General features: G+C 40.3%; 1 protein-coding gene across 1 annotated transcript in view; it reads left to right on the top strand.

The window, feature by feature from the left end:
- wdr11 (WD repeat domain 11) overlaps positions 1–20,973 on the top strand; it is a 51,395-nt gene that overhangs the window by 18,976 nt on the left and 11,446 nt on the right. The window contains exons 11-20 of the mRNA XM_022743861.1: positions 5,766–5,850; positions 9,460–9,566; positions 12,437–12,512; positions 14,259–14,367; positions 15,562–15,683; positions 16,033–16,180; positions 18,587–18,693; positions 18,958–19,072; positions 20,346–20,517; positions 20,687–20,795. Of these exons, the coding sequence (XP_022599582.1) occupies positions 5,766–5,850; positions 9,460–9,566; positions 12,437–12,512; positions 14,259–14,367; positions 15,562–15,683; positions 16,033–16,180; positions 18,587–18,693; positions 18,958–19,072; positions 20,346–20,517; positions 20,687–20,795 (1,150 nt within the window). The remainder of the gene's footprint in view (positions 1–5,765; positions 5,851–9,459; positions 9,567–12,436; positions 12,513–14,258; positions 14,368–15,561; positions 15,684–16,032; positions 16,181–18,586; positions 18,694–18,957; positions 19,073–20,345; positions 20,518–20,686; positions 20,796–20,973) is intronic.

Below are 20,973 nucleotides of genomic sequence, written 5' to 3'. Positions count from 1 at the left end.
TTACAATGTAGTGGAGTCAAAAGAATAATATTTCCCTCTGAATTAAATGTACTCAGGGGTTGTCATTCATCATGCCATCATCTGTAACTACGACAGATTTGGACATTGAGAAGAAAAAGCTTGTCTGGTCTGATTTATGAATTGTTGCAGCCGAGTGATGAGAGCGCAAAACACCCCAGCGAGTGCCGAGTGCTTTGGAGGGCAAAGGGCTGAATGATTATGCAGCTGCAGCTACACAATTTAATCGCTTGCACGTCCAGGTCCTTTGTCAATGTGTGTCTGTGGTTTGTGTTTGAAAAATAAGACTTATTAAACACTGGAAATGAATAGCAGAGCAAGACCTCAAACGTCAGTTCATCACAAAACAGGAAATTAACAGCTACTGATATGAAGGCAAACACTGAGTCAAGCAGGGCTTTACCTCAGAAAAGCAGCACAATTATCAGATATAGTCATTATTATGCTCTGCCTAAGGGGCTTGTCAGAGTAAAAGAATCTATTCACAACCTCCAGGCCAGCGATTCCCAGTGTTACTCAAAGTAGATGTCAATTTAAATTTGACTTTAAATGTTGACTTTTATTATGCTCTTTGCCATCCAATTAGTGATAACTATGCAAGTTGGCATTACAAAGTGTTCTAAAACTTACTGATACTTTTGTTGAACCCCCTTGACATATTTCAAATTCTCATCTTTGAGTTTATGAAATGCTAACTGTAGGGTTATACAAATCATTGCTGTGAATTTGACTTTTTGAGGCCAAAAGTGAGAGAGTAGCAGTCCATCAAATCTGACTGTGCGGTCTCAGCAAATGATGCAAAAGGGATAGACTGAAATATCAAATAGCCTCTGCTATTACTCCCCCAAGACAGCTGCGAGGCAAGAGAGAGAGAGAGAGAGGCAGTGAAAGTTTGGATTTATTTGTTTTATATCAGCATAGCAATGTTGTTCAGACGCTGTTCCCTTATCTTCCCCCACAGTAATGATGCATAAAATTATGCAAGCTTCAATTTGAATGGAAAATTAAGAGCAGAATCGCGTATGTAATGTGCCTCTGTTTTTGTCTGTCTTTCCGTCTGTTGCTTTATGTGTGCATGTGTTTGTATGCGTGTATGTCTATGTGTGCGCACACGTACTTGCCGGTGCACCAAATTCCATTTAAGCATCTAAGGTCCAGGCATACAGCTGTCCTCTCCCCAACACAGCAAACCTTCACTTTAGTTGTCAAGCTGATAAATAGGCTGCGCTCAGTCCCCTGTCATAGCCCATATAAATTAATCATACCTTTAGAGATACATTGCCTCCCTTAGAGCTACAGACAAGCAGATAAATAATAACGCCTTCAACGTACACATTTAGAACCATTTTCACTGGGAGTCTTCATCTCTGATATGTGCATCAAGTCCAGTGTGGTGGAACACATACATCTCTTAAATTTGCTGCACGTTAATAACTGCAATAGTTCTAAAGGGCCTTAAGAGATGACCACTGCTCTTCTCCACCTGTTATTTACAGGTTTGTCTCAAATGTGTTATGTCAAAAATAAAAGGGCATCTCTACCTAAAAAAAAATAAAAAAACAGCCACTATACTCTCAAAAGCAGCCATTTCAAAAACCCTTTTCAGTCAGGGATGTGGCATTGTGTTTCCGAATCTGTGTGTGAGTTTGGAGTGGGTGCAGTAGGAGCACATCATGTCGCAGATGGTGTGGGGTTGACTTGGCACAGCTGTTCCCAGTGGCCTTCTGAATCTAAAACTGGAACAGGGCGATTGAGTTTTCTTTGCACATCATTTGTCAAGTCCCCATAGTCATCTTGCAGAGTCAAGTAGTTAAACAGTCTCTAGCTACATTATTGAAATGTGCCTTTTATTCCACTCCCTGTGAGTTGGCCTGTGAATCGTAAGTTTGGGGGACTGAATAACTACAGTGGAGATTTAGATGGAGATTGCAATCTCTGCTGAAAAGTGAAGGGTATGTCCAGGCAATTCAAAAGCTGAAGTATATTTAATTAAAACGGTACCTTGAGGCTATTATTTATACAAACACAGTTAAGAATATGCTATCATAAAAAGGTAGGAGTTATAATCACATTAGAAATTGCCGTATTTGGAGTCTTGGTACTTCGCCTCACTCTCATGCTTTAGAAACTGAATACATTCCTGGGTTACAATTGCAATTGTCACCTCCTCAGTAATGATGCTTAGGTTGGTGCTGTGACAGGTGTTCTGGCAGGCGTTGGCATCTGTCACCTTTCCTGTTTACCAAGACCCAGAGAATACACCTAATCAGTAAATCCAGAGTGATCCATGGATGAGTCCATGACAGTTACAACTCAGTCTCTGTCTTGGCCTCTGTTTAAGTCTACATGAGGTTTCTATCTAATGTGCAGCTGAGTTAGAATGGAGACTCGTTGACTCCTGGTGATGCAACACCAGTCAGGCACAGCCAAGGGAAACCAAGTTTTTACACCTTCCACTATGTGAAAATAAAGAAAGAGATGAGCTCTCTGCTGATGCTGTGAAAGTACTCGGGGTTGAAATTGCCATCCACAGCCTCATTACAGTTAGACAGGAGGCAGAAATTCCCATGTCGGTTTTCTCAATTTTTGTCTTCCATTTTTCGCTACTGTCAGTCTTTCTTGCTCTTTACCTCCGACAAGGAGGTTACAGAAGCTGTTTAGCCAACCTAGCTACCCGGAAGCACCATTGTCAGGTCTCCTATCTAAAAAGCTGTAATCTTTTGGACTTGACAGCTCCATTACTGATAGGTACAAGACCCAGAGCCTTTTGCTTTTCAGGGACATGTACTCAAACACTGACACACCAACATCCATTCTTAATCATCTGATGGCGGCATGCCTAATTTAGTTATTCATTCTTTGCCCAACAGCAATTCTTTTCTGCATTGTTTGGATCTGCAAAATGAAACAGCATTAAGAGTAGAATTGCAAAATATGGGAACTGATTTAAAGGCCACTACTGAAGCATGCACCTCAAAAAGCAAAACAATTATAAGATGGACTGCTTCTCGTTCTCAGATCCAGTGGTCTGTCAACGGGAATATCAATTACATTTGCAGCCAACAAAAGAATCTATTCAAAGCCTCCAGTCTAGGGTACACATTATCTTCTGCCAACTCACACTTACATGTGGAGTTGGGTTCAACTAAGGATTGTCCAGCTCTGTCATCACCTGAGCCTGGTGTTGAAACCTATTAGTTGTTAGGTTAGTATCAAATTGAATTTTAATCCAACAAATGGTGCAAAATAAAGATTCCTATCATGTGGAGAAGAATTTTATGCTACTCTAAAGGGATTCATTAAGTGAGTCATTCAATTGGGGAAATGAGATGGGATCTGCATGTTACAGAAACAAGCAAATAATTATGTAATCTGTTGTAGAATTGTATGTGCTTTATTATTATTAAACAATTACTACAGATGTACAAACCCATAGTTCCTCGCCAGGTGTGCAGCACCTGTTGCGCGTTGTCAAATTTTGCGAAATGATTGAGAAAACCAAATCATTTCCTCAGTGTATTATGAAGAAGCAGAGATGAACCATAACTATATATATAGATTAGCCATGATTCAGTTTCAAACATATTTGCTGAAGTGTGTTGCTGGCATTGGCCTAAATTAAAGGATTAGTACTTGCAAAGAGTTAGATGACACTGACATGTCTGTACAGTAAATATGAAGCCAGCAGCTGGTTAGCTTAGCTTAGCATAAAAAACAGCAGGAAACAGCTAGCTTGGCTCGGTCCAAAGGTAATAAAATTTGCCTTCCAGCACCTTTTTGGCTCACTAATATTTTTTTTTGCACTGGAGCAGTGGCTTACTTCAGTTTAGCTGTTACAGTGAATTTGCCAGACAACCAGCAGAAACTTCACTGTGCCGGGTCATGAAAGAGTCCACAACCCCTTGTAAAAAGACAACTTGATGTTTTTACACTTACATTTTTTATATTTCGGCAGATTTGGCTATTTTTGGAGAGAGCCGCACTAACCCTAACCCCAGTTTGAGGGGAATCAGTCTTCATCTTCAATCTTCTTCAAACCTTTGGCAAGTAAGAGTAAGAAAGAAGAGTTGCAGAACCTCATTTGTTATCAAAAATGTTTGGGTAACTCAAAATGGAAAAAGTGCCTCAAGCCTAGATGAATGAGCATCAAAGTGACCGAGCACTGTTTGGAACAACTGAACAACTGTCAAATACTGAGGAGCATCACTATGGCTACTTACGCCATAAATGGCATCTTTTTGATTGGTGTGTCTGCTGATGGGCAATAGATTCTTACATTCTACAGTGTTGTGGGTAAAGAGTCAGTTTTCTATTCTCTGTCATATTTCAAATATCTGTCCCAGAATCACAATGAAACCTCTCTCACCCTCACCTCAACTTAAAGGCCATGTAAATGGACATTATCTTCTTGATAATCTTCACAGCAAACGTTGAGAGGCAACTCTCCAAAAACCACTTTCTGTTTGCCCAACTTCTTGCTGAAACCTCCTACAGTCCCACACTGCACGCCATCTATCAGCTATACAGGGAGCAGAAGGGGAGGACACACACACAGACACACAGATGCCCATGTGGCACTGCCTATCACCACCTCCAGATGTTGTGTCAGCATGTGGTCGTCATGCTGTGGCCCAGTGCAGACTGAGCAGTCCTTTGCAGAGGGACTGGGCACATCAGCCCAGTTCCATCACGCTCATGATAATTATAGAATTGGAAGGGCTTCTGCACCTGCCTGTGTTCATCGCAGAAATAAAAAGAAATCCCCTAAACCTTGTTAAACACTTTCCAAACATCATGGAAATGGACTTTTGATTTGCTTTCACATCTGCTGCAGAGTTTTTTTCACCTCACTCCTGAGTAATTATTTTCAATTGCTGTCTTTCAGCTTCGTTGCTTAGGTTGTAACCTCAACTGTTTTTTGCTTTTTACAGCTGCTTGTTTTTCCCATTAATAAAATATGGAATTCTATAAAACCATAAAAAACACTGATATCATCATTAAAGGAAAGTTTCCACAGAGTAAATATGATGTCAGTGTAGATTAGGACTTTTATTGCATATTCTTTGAAAATGGGCTCTTAAAATCTCAAGAAGAGGAGCTAAAATGTCACATGTTCAAATCTCCACAAGATGCTAAATCATTCCACATTTCATATGAATTTGTTTTGACTGAATCTGAACCAGGCAATTACTAAAAAAAACAAAAAAAAAAAACAACAAAACATAAACTTTCCCTCCAAATGCTAAACAAGTTATAAATTGAGTTTGTTAATTTTAAGTTTTCTAGTTGGAAACTTTCCCCAGATAAGTACACATCAATTATAGCCTTGAAGTAGATTTTGGTTTGATTTTCTCTGTTACAGTATGAACAAATGTGGAGAAAAAAAAAACCATCACTTTGTCAAACATCCTCTGTGTTTCTGATCAGAGTATCAAATGTCACCTGCAGTATTTAATCGGGTAGAGTTTGGGGAGGGATAGAGCTGTTGTGCTATTTTGCCAGCAGCAGATGAAACGGTGCAATGTTCCCAGGCTGTGAGCTTGGTGACAGGGTTTGATGTGCTGCCTCTATCCACACCTACTGCGGTGACAGGGAACACACAGGGTTGTCACACTGACACGCCATCTCTCTGATCCTGCTGCGGGCTAGACGCTGCTAAGATCAGTATCTGTATGACTTGTGACCTCTGTCTGTGTCAGTCTGCATCATATTCCTCATCCTCTACTGTCTCTCTCTCTTCTTCCCAGGCACCAGTAATGGGTCGGTACTGGTCTACAACTTGACCAGTGGTCTTCTCCACAAAGAACTCAGTGTCCACTCCTGTGAAGTCAGGTAAGATTTTTATGCCTCCGCACCGGCGATAGCCATGGCCAGAGGCATTATTGGTTTGGCTTGTCTGCCTGTCCATCCATCCGTCTGTCTGTCTGTCCGTCCCATTCTTCTGAACACGACAGAAACGCCTTGTGGGAATTTCTTCAAATTGGGTAGAAAAGTTCACTTGGACGCAAGGATAAACTGATTAGAATTTGGTGGTCAAACATCGAAAGTCAAGGTCACCGTAACCTCACAAAACATGTTTTTGGCTGTACAGTTGTGTCTGTGTAGTTAAATGTGTTTAATGCACCAGTGAAGTGGTGGTGTTAAGGTGAAATATCTGTAAAATGACATTTTAGAAGAATCCCAGTGGCAAGTCCGTCAGCTTGAGGCGGCTTGATTTTCTCTTGATTGGTTTTAGGCTCATTAGAGTTTGTGAAGGCAATCAGCGATTACATAATTAGAGTGCCATGTCAGCTCTTGTGTGTTTAAAAGAAATAATTCCCTAGCTTGCTTTATAGACCTTTTATCTGGATGTCTTCTCAAGGGGCTTCAGCTAAGTGTCTTACTCTTGACTCAAGTAATAATACAAGAGTAAAATGAGAAACATCCAAACAGATATGGTGATAGTGGTCAAATATATAGTGTGCACGATCTAGATTTAGAACGGCAAGGTAGTACTAGTATTGCTTTTATATGCAAATTAAATCCTGAAGGCCACAAATAAAAATGCTTCATGTTGCTCAGTGGTGGTCTGTGATGTATAGTTGTGACAATAACAGAAAACTCCTGGCACCATATGCTATGTGATCAGGCCAGAGCCTATTTAACTACACAGTTTCGAGGAGCTGACGAAAATACTGCAGAGCTGCCTTGGTACGTTTATCCCGACAAGTGACTGAATGTTGAGTTTGTTTCCTGAAGTGTGGGTGAATGCAGAGGAGGCGTAGATGCACTTGAAAAAAGGGACCAGCTTTGGGTACCGTACAAATCAATTCATCACAACAACCCAATAAAGGGTATTATAAGACCTACATTTTACTCTGTATATATGTATGTGTTTGGGGATGGAGAGAAGAAAACGGTGTGTTAGATCAGTGATGCCCAATTTTACTTATCTAGCCGAAGCTGCTGATGTAACACTGTTGTATTTGCCCAGTTAACAGTAACACACATACAGTACTATCACTGCCAATTCACAGTTTATTTGGAAGAAATCACCTGTTACTGATCTCCACAAATGAACAATAACAGAACTTCTTGATCTTGTTTACCAAGCCCAGTTTATAGCGTATCCAGCTTTCTCAGTATACATTTTGACTTGTCAAATGCAGGTGTTACTAATAACATTACTGTCAGGCTCTGGTATTGTGCAATGAAGCTCACTGGAAAACCTAAGCAGAACACAGCCATCATTAACGTTATTAGTTACACCCGCGTTTTCCCTGGTATGACAAGTCATAATGTCTGCTGGGGGGAAGGTCTATTGATTTCTCAGTGAAAAGCATGCTGCATATAAATATCATCCTCCATTCTCACTTGAAATAAATTACTTTTTTTTTCTTTTTTTTTTTGTATGGTGGAAATCAAGCCAAATATTCAGGCTTCTCCTGTAATGTTGCTTTTACCTCTGAACACTAGACTATTGCATCAAGTCTAAGGAGCTAATTAATGAACCTCTCAATCGTACATCAAATGGGCCATTCAGGGAAGAGCAGTGTTCTATATTGGGAAGCTTCCTCCCCCTGTGACCAAGCATTTGAACCAGGAAAATGAAAACTAAAAACAAGAGTAGCGGATCAATATTGAACAGTTCAGTAGCAAGACCACCAACACAGTTAAAAGCTAGTTAGTTATGAAATCATCATCATGTGCTCGATACCCAGTGTAGTGCATCATGAATACCTCAATGCCATGACCTTCTGAATAAACACCCAACGCTCATTTGGCTATAAATTTTTAAGTATTTGTTTCTCTTGCTTGCTTTAATGTTAGTTGGAAACAGCAATTGTGACTGTGAGAAGAATATCCTTCTTCTCCAGGATGATAAAAGGAGGTGTTACCACAGGGATAACAGTGCATTGTCTGTAGTGTCCTATATCAATATGTGCGCTCAGAAAAAGTAAAAAAAAAAAAAAAAAAAAAAAAAGCTGCCAGTTTTTTTAATTGGGTTTTTGTCTTATTAAAAACCCAATGAAATCCAATTAATTTGTTTTCTGAACTTTGCGATCACATATCGACTTGCATATTTATTAAAAAATGCCATTCAGTATTTCAGCATATTTAGAAGCTTGCTTGGTTTACAAAATGAATATCAAGAAAGTGGTTGTGTTCTAATTAGGACAAAACGGTTCCACTTAAATGATAAATTGAAAATTACAGTGATGCGCAGTGACTTAAATCTATCTTTGTTTCAGTGCAGTTTTTTTGTGCATGAGAACCTCTCTGTCTTGCTGTGCTGCTGCTCAGTGTACTGGTTAATTACAGTGCGTGAGCAGGGCCACACTGACACGGAATAAAATCAGAACGCCGCACCGCCTTCTGAGCGACCCACAATGCAACAGCCAGACATCATCAGGCTGCGCTTCATTAGTTAGTATTCTCTAATGAGCAGCAAAACTATTTCACCAGGATTATTTAAGCACGAGATTAAATCAATTAATGTTGTTAAGAGAATGATTGGGAGCAAACACCATTCGTTCAAACAGGATTTCATTAATGAGAGACGTTGGTATGCACAAATGCAAAACTTCAACAAACTTTAATGAGCTATGCATCACAAGCATATGTTATTTGAAATTTCTGGAGCTACCTCTGCCTATGCTTGTGTGTGTATGTGTGAATAGGCAATGGATTTCTCTGTCTGGTGTGTGGTGTCTCTGTGGATTTGCTCTACAGTCATGACACACAACAGCTGTCTCCTCATCTGCTTGACATCTCTCACTCAATACTATTGTACCTTGTGTTCACACAGGGCATATATATTTATAACGCATGCAAGCTCTTGCAGGCTGCTTAGTTGTTTGGTGTTGGACACTGCTTTGGTGTATTAAACACAAAAAGAACAAACAATTTTAAAATAAATGAACTACACAGCCATACATGAAAACACTAAACCATATCTAAGTAGTAGCCATCAGATCATGGCTTTCACCCCCATTAGATTCTCTGTCTCCCTGTGCAGACACATGTAGAGCACTGCCCTTATTTCCAGTGTAATGACGTACAACATTAAGCTGTGTGTTGCGTGTGGTGGGAAGAGCAGAAGTGCTTATGGAAATGAGCCTGACAGCCCTTGCCCGAGCACAGCCATGCCAATGGAGGCCTGGCTACTTAGCATCTCATTTACATTTAGTGGGGAAATGAACTAATTAATCATGTGGCTATTTACCATCTCATTAAAGTGGAGTTTGTGCTCCCTGAGCTGTGCACACCTCTAAAAAATACTCATATCTCACATTTGCTGGCTTGATTTGCTATGCATCTTTTTACACTTTCCTAAAGGAGAAGTTTTAGGTGTACCCTTTACCTTGCTAGGATGTAGTGGAAGAATATTTCACACCTACACTGCAAATATCAGTAATATTATTCATTTAACTACAACCCGTGTCTTTGCTTATTCCACAGGGGTATTGAATGGGTGAGTCTGACCAGTTTCCTGTCTTTTGCCACTTCCGCCCCCAACAACATGGGCCTGGTGCGAAATGAACTGCAGCATGTCGACCTGCCTACTGGTGAGAGGCTTAGACACACACAGACACACACATATCATCACCTGTACCTGAGGTTACCCACTAGTACTTTGTTCTTGATTTTTATATTTTGCTCAGGGTTCCTGCAGCCGAAAACAACAAAGAAAATAGACACTTCAGTCTCTCTCTGACTTTCTCTTGTTATCTGTCTTTTTGTGTCTATGTGGTTCTTTAAGAGATTTTTCTTGCTCTCCCCCAGGGGACACTTGCACACTCCTCCAAATTAAGGTCCAAACTAAACAGTGTTAGGGTACCACCAAGGGATGTCTAGCTCTGAAAATGAGATCCTATCATGAGTTCCTGCAGAGCGACTTACACCTTGCCTGAGTCCATTGATGGGTCTATAGAATTACTGCGCCAGCAGTGTAGCGTTGCTATCTCCTCCAGGGGTTGGAAATGTACTGCGCTACATTTCTTCTGCCAAAGAGAGAGAGAGCACAGTTGAAAAGTGAAGTAACTTGATTGGGATCAGGAAGAGATGGTTAAAGGTTTCAGTGGAAGGAAACAACCTTTTTAGTTTATGTAAATGAGAATTAATAGATTTGCCATTTTGGAGACAAGTAATTGATGAGCACTTGTATCTTTTTCACACAGCTTTTGAGTTTTGTCTTGTGTAGCCAATTCCTAAATTTTAATCTTAATGTGTTTTGCTTTCAAAATTTCCATTTGGTCAGTGAAAATGTGGTCACTATAATTATTCAGTAACAGAGCTTTTATTCCCAAGTCAGGACAATGGTGAGGGTAAGTCATTTCTTTAATGACTGTCTTGGAAGCACCAGAGTCATCAAAGTTAACAGTCTGCTGCAATAGCTTTGGTTACAGGCCCACACACTTTCCAACACACTTTTACTTTATAGTTTTTTTTCTTACTAGTTCAAATGAGTTCAAGTGACTGAGATCCTCTGAGCGGTCCTTGACAGCAAATGTAGCTGCTGATTGAGCAGATAGACTGTCATGGCTCACATCTCTGATGCATGCACATGTCTGTGTGCAGTTTGGGTTACAACATTTTGGGAAATGTGCTCTTTTTTTGCTGTCTTACCAAGAGTTAGATGAAAAGATCAATATTAATCTAATCTGTGTGTTCACTGCAGAGATGCAGTACGTCTGGGATGAGTTTAGCCTAGCGTAGCACCAAGATGACCAGGGAAACGGCTCCATCAAAACTGACAAAAAAAAAGGCCTTTCAACAACTCCCAAGATGTCTTATTTAGTAGTTACAACTTTTACTACATGAATAAATGAAACATCGTGATTTAAGAAGCCTGCAATGCTGAAGCTTTTTACGGAGGCAATCGGTCGATATAGTTTTCATCATACTTATTTGAGTTACCGATTAGGTCTTACAGTATCTTATATTTCTTTGAATGTTTTAATGTTAGATGTTTAAATGACAAATAATACAATCCAATATTACAATTATATTACACCTTGACATTCTGGACCCAATTCAGTAAGACTGCAGGCAGATTTGCCCTGTTTTGTTTGTGTTACTTGAGGTTATGCTCCTTTGTTTTATTTATTCAGGGAAAGTAAGCATATTTTTGCATAAACAAGTCCTCAAATAGAACACCACCAAAGTTCTGCACTAAAAGATAGCTCTAAGACTAATCCACTAAGGCAGACACCTTATGCCCCTTACAGCTGGAGCATTTTCTGATAACATTTGAGAATCTAGGATGCAAAATCATCTTCCTCGCTTGCCTTACTCAGTTGTGGTGATGCCTGGTTTCTGTAGCAGTAATAGCAGCTATTCTTAATGGCCATATTCTTTATCTATTAAAGCATCTTTTTGTGCGCTGCAATAACTGGGATGAGTGAGTATCGAGACATGGTAGTAAACTCAGTTTGCATAACCTCACATAGAATATAAATATGTATTATGTGCACGGATGATAATTTCTCATTATTTATACATACATAATTATAAGTGGTGACATCAACCCTCTGAGGTATCTTTTCAATAATCCACAGTAAGTGTAGAGCATGAAGTTCTGACATCGCCATGTTAATGAGAAAGCAAACACTCTTCCTTCCACACAACACAGTTCAAGAAATGTTGACCCCTTTGTGTATTTACTGCTGTATTTGCTGCACCATGAACTGTATTCAAGACCCTGAGATGTGTGTGTGTTTGTGTGTGTTTTTATGAATGCACATTTGACACATGATTAGAGCCTGTATGCTGATGATCTGAAGAGTTAGATAACATAATTGGCACTTTGTAATCAGGGCACACAACCCCTCCCACTGTGAATGACAGTGGAAACACAGAAAAGAAAGTTGAAATGGAGAAAAGGGCTGTATTAGCTTCTAGTGAGGTCTCCAAAGTTTTCCCCACACCATATGCTTTTCTATTTTATGCCCCACCGGTACACACCGGCTGCCACCTCAAAAAAAACTGTTGGAGGTCACCTCACCTCACCTCACACCCCACTTCCCCTAAAACACCACAGGCTGCTCTGTTGTTTGTTCGTTTAGACAGGCCACCTTCGTAAGTGTCCTCCGCAAAATTAGATCAGCACTTCCCTGGGCAAACATGATGCAATACACCTGAAGGGTATTCTTGTTTTGTTTAAACGGGCACCTTGACGCTCTGCATAATGTCGACTTTGGTGGATGGAAAGTTGCGAATGAAAAGCAGGGATCAGAGCAGGTGGTGAGATTAAGATGTCGGCAGTTTGCTGTGGTGAAAAAGATGAAATCAGGATGCCCCGGAACTAAAGTGAAATGAGATGAATCAGTCTTTTCACAAGTAGAAGGAAAGATGCCATCTTCTGCCTTCTATCATCACCCCCCCCACCCTCACTCACTCTCTCTCTCTCTCTGTCTGTGTCTGTTGTGTTTTCCAGGCAGATGCTTTGCATTCAGAGGCGAGCGCGGAAACGATGAGCCACCCATTGAGATGATTAAAGTATCCCACCTCAAGTGAGTTGCCTGCTCTCCCCACTACCAACAAAACCAAATACCAACAGCCTCACGCTATCTCTAATGCTTTTAACTGAGACACACACACTTTTCCACCAACTGTACATTTACATATGAAATATGCACCCATCCAGAACGTCTCACCTTACCTGCCTGGGGCCATCTCACCTTTGTCTCTTATCTCCATCCATCTCTGAACATTTAAAACAATGTTTTTTAAGGTTGGAGAGCTCTTGCTTTTTTCTGAAAGAATTCTACACCCAGACTGGAATTCTAATGGAACTCTGCTAAAGAAAAACCACAGAGCCACCATTAATTGGGTTGCTTATTTATTACTGTCCCCAAAAACCTTCACATATTCAGACTGTGCGGTGTGTCGGATCATTACTTTTCTATCCAAGCGTTTGTCATTGCTGCACCCTTTAATGGGGCTGTGATATTTAGAAAAAATTAAAGACCATGCATTTACAGTCGTCGCACATTTTTTGTGAAATGAAACTACACACAAAGTTATCAGATAACAGCTGTCTTTGTATACTCAGTCACTCTTGATTTACTTGACAGTAAATTCTGCTTTCTTTTCAAGGGCACTACATTTTGACAATGCCAAGCCACCCTGGAGAATCGTAGCCTTGTGTATACATCAAGAATATGATTAGGTGAATAGTGTATTATGCTGGACAGTGACCTCTGATTCTTCTGCCTACATTACGTGACATTTGGCATTTGCATTTCTGCTCTACTGCATAGCAGTAAGTAGTATAGCAGAAAGTGCTCCCTCCTCCAGAGTGAAACGAGTAGGCTGCTCTGGAGGCAATGAATATAAGAGTCAGTACACAAGTCATGGCCTCGAAAATATTATATAATATGATGTCACACACAAGCTGCTTCAGAATTGCAGATAAATGATGCAGTGCTTAGTTAAGTAGTCTTGTTAAGTAAAACAGTAAGATGTAAGATGTGAAATGCTGAAATGCTACACAATACATACCTCATCACAATGTAAAAGGAGGTGAAAAATAAAAATTACTGGACAGTGCATAATCTATTTTTTTTATCTATATTGTCTTTTTTATTTCAGCCAGGCGGTTTCCACAGATCACAATCTGATAATAACAAAGGCCTGGGGGCTGTAGTCGAAGGGAGCGAGAGGATAACATGCTTTTATACACTGAATCTCATCGAGGAGCTGCCCAGTGCTGCAGTATTTTCGCACTGTTAAACACTGTCGTTCCTCACAACAGCATTTGCTCTTGAGCGATTGTATAGTAGCTTTTTTAAGAAGGGGAGCCTGTATCTCGGCCAGATTTTTTACGACATCTTTTTTTAACGTCACGTCATAAGTCTGAATATATGATTAAATGTACAAGAAAATGCCTGTTCATGCTGTTTTTTTTATTTCTCAGTGTAAACAGAGAAGTACTACAAAATGGACGAGATAGGGACGGTTGCAAAAACTCATCCTTGTTGCATTTAGGTTCTTGTGGGAAGTTAAAATCGTTCGTCAGTCTAAAATCTTATTGTACTACATAAACACAAAACACCTGACACATGAGCAGATGAACATGAATTCATTCTGTCACTGTTGGTGCTGGTAATCTGACACATTGCTGACTAGGTGCCAGACTCAGCATCCAATGTTTAGACACCCAAGCCACATAGCAACCATGAGAAAATCTTAAAGTCGGGTAGTGGGCAGTTTATATTTTGAGACTGAATGTGTGTGTTTGTGATGTCCATCCCCAGACAGTATCTGGTGGTGGTGTTCAGAGACAAACCCCTGGAGCTATGGGACATCAGGACGGGGACACTTCTCCGAGAGATGGCTAAGAACTTCCCCGTCGTTACGGCACTGGTACTGATAAATCTACATACTAATAAAAACCTTGTCCTTTACCAAGGCTCAATTCTGAGGTGCTGTACAGCGCAGAAATTGAGAAATGGCATTTTCCAGTAGGTACTTAGGGGAGCTCATGTAAATTCACAGCTGCATATTTGAACATCTCCAGTTTACATATTTACTTCAACAAAACACAATGTCAGTGTTGTTGACTCTTCCCTTTGGTAATAGTCTCTTATACTTTTTCACCCCTTCCCCTTTTGTGTTTGTGTGGACCATTTGAAGGATTAGTCTGCAAAATTTCCCCAAGCTCAGCAAAGAACAGTGGCTTCATTAGGCTGGAGAAATGCTCATAAAAAGAGAGTTATGCTGTGCAAACTTTACAGTGGGGCTGTAAAATCCTCCACAGTGCAAATAAAAGTGCCAGTAACCTTAATAATACATGCCGGCCTCCCCCAGCCCCATATTGCTGTCTCATTTCCATATTGATTACCACCTCGAGTTAACCAGATTGCAGCCACTGTGCTCCAGCAGTTAGACAGCCAGGCTTGGGAGAAGAGCTCTCCTGTGTGCCTTAGTTTCATTATGGAAGCATCTACTGTCCATGCAAATCTCTTACTTTTTCTCTTGTCTCTGTCTTGGCACAATATACTGGTATTGACGATAACCTTGATATTTAAAAGATGAAGTATTGATACTGTGTTAGTAATACGCATATGATAATATCAGGATGGCAGGTTTTGTGGATTTTTTGTTTATCAGTTCATCTGGTTATTGTTCTTTTTGTAGGCTTTTGTAGAGTTATGTTTAAAGACTCTCACACCACCTCCCTATACTTGTATTTCAGACTAGTTCATTTGCCAAAATGAGACAAATCACACAATAAACAATGTTAAATATGAATTTGACAGATACCATTATTACGATCATAGTTATTTTTGAATTTTTTGTAGCTATCGCGATAATATCATCATCATGAATTCTTTTGGTCATGATAGTTGTGTAGTGAAAATCTGATATTGTAACAGCCCTAGCTGTGATTGCTGTAACTGCAACCTTGTGTGTGTGTGTGTGTGTGTGTGTGTGTGTGTGTGTGTGTGTGTGTGTTTGTGTTTGTGTTTGTGTTTGTGTTTGTGTTTGTGTTTGTGTGCGTGTGCGTGTTTGTGTGTGCGTGTTTGTGTGTGTGTGTGCGTGTGTGTGTGAGAACAGGAGTGGTCCCCTTCCCACAACCTGAAGAGTCTAAAGAAGAAGCAAATGGCAGCGAGGGAGGCCATGGCTCGGCAGACGGTGTCAGACGCCGAGCAGAGCAGTGTTGAGTCGTCCGTCATCAGGTCAGCATCATAAAGCTTAAGAATTTTGTTTATTGTTTTGTTCTTTGGCCTTTTGCCACAATAGAAAAACACTAAGAAATAGTGTGACATATTTCTCAGACTGACATTCATGAGTAAAATCCTTTAACATCAGACTGAAATTATGTGATTTTTTTTTGGTCATACATTTGAAGTAAACAACTTTCCCTGGTTGGGAATCACTGGCCTAAATGGGAGTGGCAGTGCCACTGTCTGCAGCAGAAGAGCAAGATCTCCAGCTGAAATATTTCAGACTGGAATGTGGTCAAAAAAACGGACATGCTGCACTTATCTGAGGGAATTGTCTGTTTTTGTGATTTCTCCACAACAGTCTCCTGCAGGATGCAGAGAGCAAGTCAGAGACCAGCCAGGCCATATCAGCCAGGGAGCATTTTGTATTCACTGACACAGATGGGCAGGTCTACCACATCACCGTGGAGGGCAACACAGTCAAAGATGGTGCACGAATTCCCCCTGATGTGAGTCCAGAGACTATGTGTCTTTCTTATGTCTCTTTTTACTTCATGTTCTCCTGAACTACCTCAAGGTCATCCACACTGATCCTTGCACAAGCCTATTCCTACCTGCTTCATATCCCTCTGTCTCCGTTCAGTGTAATTTGTGGTTAATCCTTTCTGTACACAAGATCTAAATCTGTCTGTTTACTTTCTGCGGACACCAGTTAGTATGTCTGCTGTCACTATTTTTACCTCATATTTTCTCCTTTCTCTATAAATGTATGTATCAGTCTGTTATCTGTCAGTATTGTAACTTACACTGCCTTTTATACTATATTTCATCTTCACACACCACATCCATCACTTTTTGTCCTATTTTTTTCCTCTTTTTTCTGTCGTCTTTTGTTCTGTTTTTGTTCTTGCGTCTCTCCAGCTTTGTCTCTCTAATGTTTAAAGGTTAAATCTTTTTTTTGTTTGTTTTTTTGCAACATGTACTATTTTTTTTTCACTTTCAAAGAGAATGACAAAAAGTGTTTCACATCAGTCACTTCGCTTTTTTTTTCTGTGATCAAACATCTGCATTGTGTCTTCATTTTTCTTCATTTTGGAGCTCAAAAGAAACACTGGTGTCTGGCTAGTAACCAGCATCTGCACAATTTCCTCCTCTCTTTAGTAAAATCCATTACTCCCCCTCTATATCCTGTGTCCTTCAGGTTTTTGTGGGGCTTGTGTGGGAGATGATATAGGTGTTGGCAAAAAGTAGCCAACTTAATGTGCCACACTCCGTAATAAACTACAGGGAATCAAGGTGAAGGTTTTTCAGCTAAAATCCCACAGTTTTGTTTTTTTGCCAGATACATTTTTGCTTTAAGAGAACAAACAGCCAACTGAAGGTGTGTGATTTTGAGTTTTTCATCAGTGTGTCATCAGTTTGTCCCAGATAGTGTTTTGCTCATGTTTTCTGTACTTGTTCAGAGCGTGACTCAGGCTCAGGGAAAGAGAAACTGTTATTGTACTTACCTTTAAAGCATCTTATGGTAACCTAGCCATTTATTTGCTTTGACAACCAGGCTGGTAAATAGATGCGAGCTATTACTGAGGACAGGTTTTCTTTTTCCCTAGATGACTGCAAGATGCAGTGGTAATATCATAACATTTCATTATTTTACAAGTCAATGCGTCACCACTAACAAAGAACCATTTGTTTGCTAATTAAAGAAATTTGTTTCGTTGACCACACATCGATTTTCCCCAGAGTAACATAAAATGAAGGCTATTGTTCGGTGAGACTATTGGAAGATTTTAGCTTCAGGAACATTTGCTGACTCATTATCTCGTCATGCCTTGTAATTGTGTCGAGATTAGTCATGCGATCAACCTTCTGTTGTTTGTTGTTGATCGCCTACATCTTCTGTCAATAAAAACAGCAGAACATCATACCTTATAACAACCATTTATCTTATGGTATTTTTTATTGGAGGTGGGCAAAAACATCTTGCTCCATGCAGTATTTTTAAAATAATGCCACTGTAGAGTATCAATTTTTCAAGTCCATTTCCAAGCAGTGGCAGCCTGTGTTTTCCTCTCTCACTACCTGCATGTATTTGCACCACACAGACAGACACGGGAGGTTTACCTGGGGATTTTAAAGCCTTATCTTTGTGACGGCTGCAGATTCATTGCTCAAAGATTTGCATACCCCAAAGGTTTTACAATCCTTTCAGGATGATAGAGGATCTTCATATCTCTGTCAGGAAACTGACGCAAACTCTCCTAAAAAGTTTTGTCCTATCATCTGCTGTGCACACACTGAAGGTGAGCTGACACCTAATGACTTCACATCAGCACTCTGTCTTGTGGCGCAGCCTTACAGAAACTCTGATGTCATGCTTGTTTACCACTCGGCTGCCACATATATTTTAATTTATTTTCCTGTTTTCATTCACACTCAAACATTAAATGCTAGGGTGTATGATGTTTTATAGTAGAGAGATAAGTGCTTTTTTATGCTGTTGGGAGTACCCACATGTTGGCTGCATTAAAGACGTGGCTTATGACCATCATCACATAATTTTTCTTGATTCTTCTATTCTCTAATTATCATATTATATGGAGGATGATCATGGACTTCATATGACTTTTTAAGAGTCGCACATTATCTTAGTACTTCAAGATGGCTCGTCAACACTAATTTTAAGTAAAGTTTTGTGTCTGAAAATAATTGAAAATAATCAGATAAATGAAACAGGCGAGATGCTTAAAGTGAAGACACGCTCTAAAAACTTTTAAATGAATGTGTAGGTCCATATCAGTCGCAGTTTTCAGATACTTGACTCGATTAGGGATCTTTTATCAAGGGACAAATCTTCCGTCTTTGTCCTCAAACAACTTCTCTCAGAAAGTATCTTTCCTCTTCCTGTGTTGCAGGGCAGTATGGGCAGTATCGCCTGCATTGCCTGGAAAGGTGACACCCTGGTGCTCGGAGATGTGGACGGCAATCTCAACTTCTGGGACCTTAAAGCACGTTTGTCCAGGTGACAACTAAACGCTAAGATTTTATGCAATTTATGATGGATTACTGTATAATTAACCTTACCAGAATATCAATGGGTTGATTATCAATCTGTGCTTATTGTCCATTTTTAATCTCAAATCAACCTTAAAAAAAAAATATATATACATTGGATAATAAATAAAGCTGATGTATTTGTTATAAAATATGTGTGCAGTATTGTAAGTTATGTCATTTTTAAGAAATGGATTTATTCCAAAATGACCAGTGCTGTTGATGTTTTCAGGGGAATACCGACACATCGTGGCTGGGTGAAGAAAATTCGCTTCGCTCCGGGGAAGGGCAACCAAAAGCTGCTGGTCATGTACACGGATGGAGCAGAGGTCTGGGACACCAAAGAGGTGAGGCTCTCTCACACTAGCTCTTTTCCGGTTGTCGGTGACATTTTTCAGCAGCTTATACATTGATTGTTTTGGTGTAACACTTTCTAAATTCCCAGCATACACCTCACCACACCACACTGCAGAACTCCAGTAAAAGGAAAGAAGCTGCAGCGGTCTGCAGCTTCATAGTAGTGGTTTACAGCTTTACAGATTTACTGCGGCAGAATTAATGTGCTTCCAAAGGACTGTAATCACTGAAGCACTGCAATATTGTGGTGGGTATATTTTACTACTGTCCTCTCAAACTAATGCTGTACTAATAGTATTAATTGTCCTGTTGCTGTTAAAGAACCATTATGTTGTGCTATGTAAGTACACATACACAAGTCTTAAAAGCTTTCTGCTGACATTTATAAACTAAATCATAGCAGGATGGATGATCCTGATTTCTGTAAGCGGTGTGCATCCTCGCTCCCTCTTTAACTTTGTTTACCAAAGTCATCCAGAAAGTCCTCTCTCTGCACAGTCTTAATTACACCTCATCTAACAGTCCTTCTGGCTAGTTTGCACTCCAGTTCATCATTTCATCTAATGTCATAGACTGGAGTTTTTTTTTTTATTTGTTATATCTATCCACTCCACAATATTCGTTAGCTTACCCAGCAGCAGTGAGTGTTAAAAATTGAAAAGCAGATGAATGTGGACGCAGAAAGATGCTCTGGTGTAATAAGCAGCGTGAGGTGGAAGTCACGGTGGAGGGAGACGGTCCCAGTGGAGCACTATTGTCTGGATGGAGGGGTGTTCTTTCTTGAGGGGAGCCGAGATAAGACACAGTTTTCGGTCCCCAGTCATAAAAGCCCGACAACAGATGGATCAAGATGCAGAGCGAAACGAGCAGCAGCTATTGAGCGGGAGAGAGAGGGAGGAGAGGAAGTGCGGGAGAGATTTCTGAAAAGCTTCAGCGCTCTGCTGACAGCTGGGTTGCACTGACTACCATACAGCCACATAAAAAGCCAGATAGAGAGAGGTTTTGGAGAACACCTTGTGACCAGGTCAACCGAGTCTTCCATTCTGTGTCCTGCTATACTCAATGTAAATTAGTTTACAGTAGCACGCCACTGTTTTTAATCCAACAGGTTTTTTTTTTTTTAATCCAGCAATTGTCCCATATTGTGTTTTTCTCTCTTTGAATTTTGCTGAATAATGACTCATTTGTTATCATCTCTTTAGACTCTTTGCAGATTGTAGGTGACAGTTTCAGTTGAACTACCTTGGATCTTCTCTCTCTCAGGTCCAAATGGTCAGCAGCATGCGGATCGGTCGCAACGTGAACTACCGCATCCTAGACATTGACTGGTGCACATCAGACAAGGTCGTTCTGGCCTCCGACGATGGTTGTATCCGAGTGCTGGAGATGGCCATGAAGTCCGCCAGCTACCGTATGGATGAACAGGACCTGACTGGTGAGCTGGAATGGATGGAGGAAAATTGTAAAATGAAAGGACTTGGAGAGGTTTTAGGAGAGAGAAATGGGGGCTAGATCAAGTGGTTTCCTAATGCAGAAGAAATAATCGGCTTTTTTTTTTTAAATTACATAATGATACATGATGTAATATTCCTTTTTATCCACAGATCCAGTGTGGTGTCCTTACCTGCTGGTCCCCCGAGCTGCTCTCACCCTCAAGGCATTCCTTTTACTGCAGCCCTGGTCAGGAACCTTCACCATGGACGTCACTCAAGTGTAAGTCTCAGCTCTGAGTAAGCTGCTCTCCACTCTAATATCATCCTATTTATGATTTCATGAGTAGGGCTACCAACCATATTTACATTTACTCCACATTTACATATTCACTCTTATGGCCAGTCTTGAGTTTCAGCCTCACCATAGGTTGCATTTGGACTGTGGGAAGAACCCAGAA

Source organism: Seriola dumerili, unplaced genomic scaffold (assembly GCF_002260705.1).
Source record: "Seriola dumerili isolate Sdu_G_001 unplaced genomic scaffold, Sdu_1.0 BDQW01000073.1, whole genome shotgun sequence".
Classification (NCBI taxonomy): Eukaryota; Metazoa; Chordata; class Actinopteri; order Carangiformes; family Carangidae; genus Seriola; species Seriola dumerili.
The sequence above is the reverse complement of the archived record's forward strand: the minus strand, read 5'-3'. Positions and strand labels throughout refer to the sequence as shown.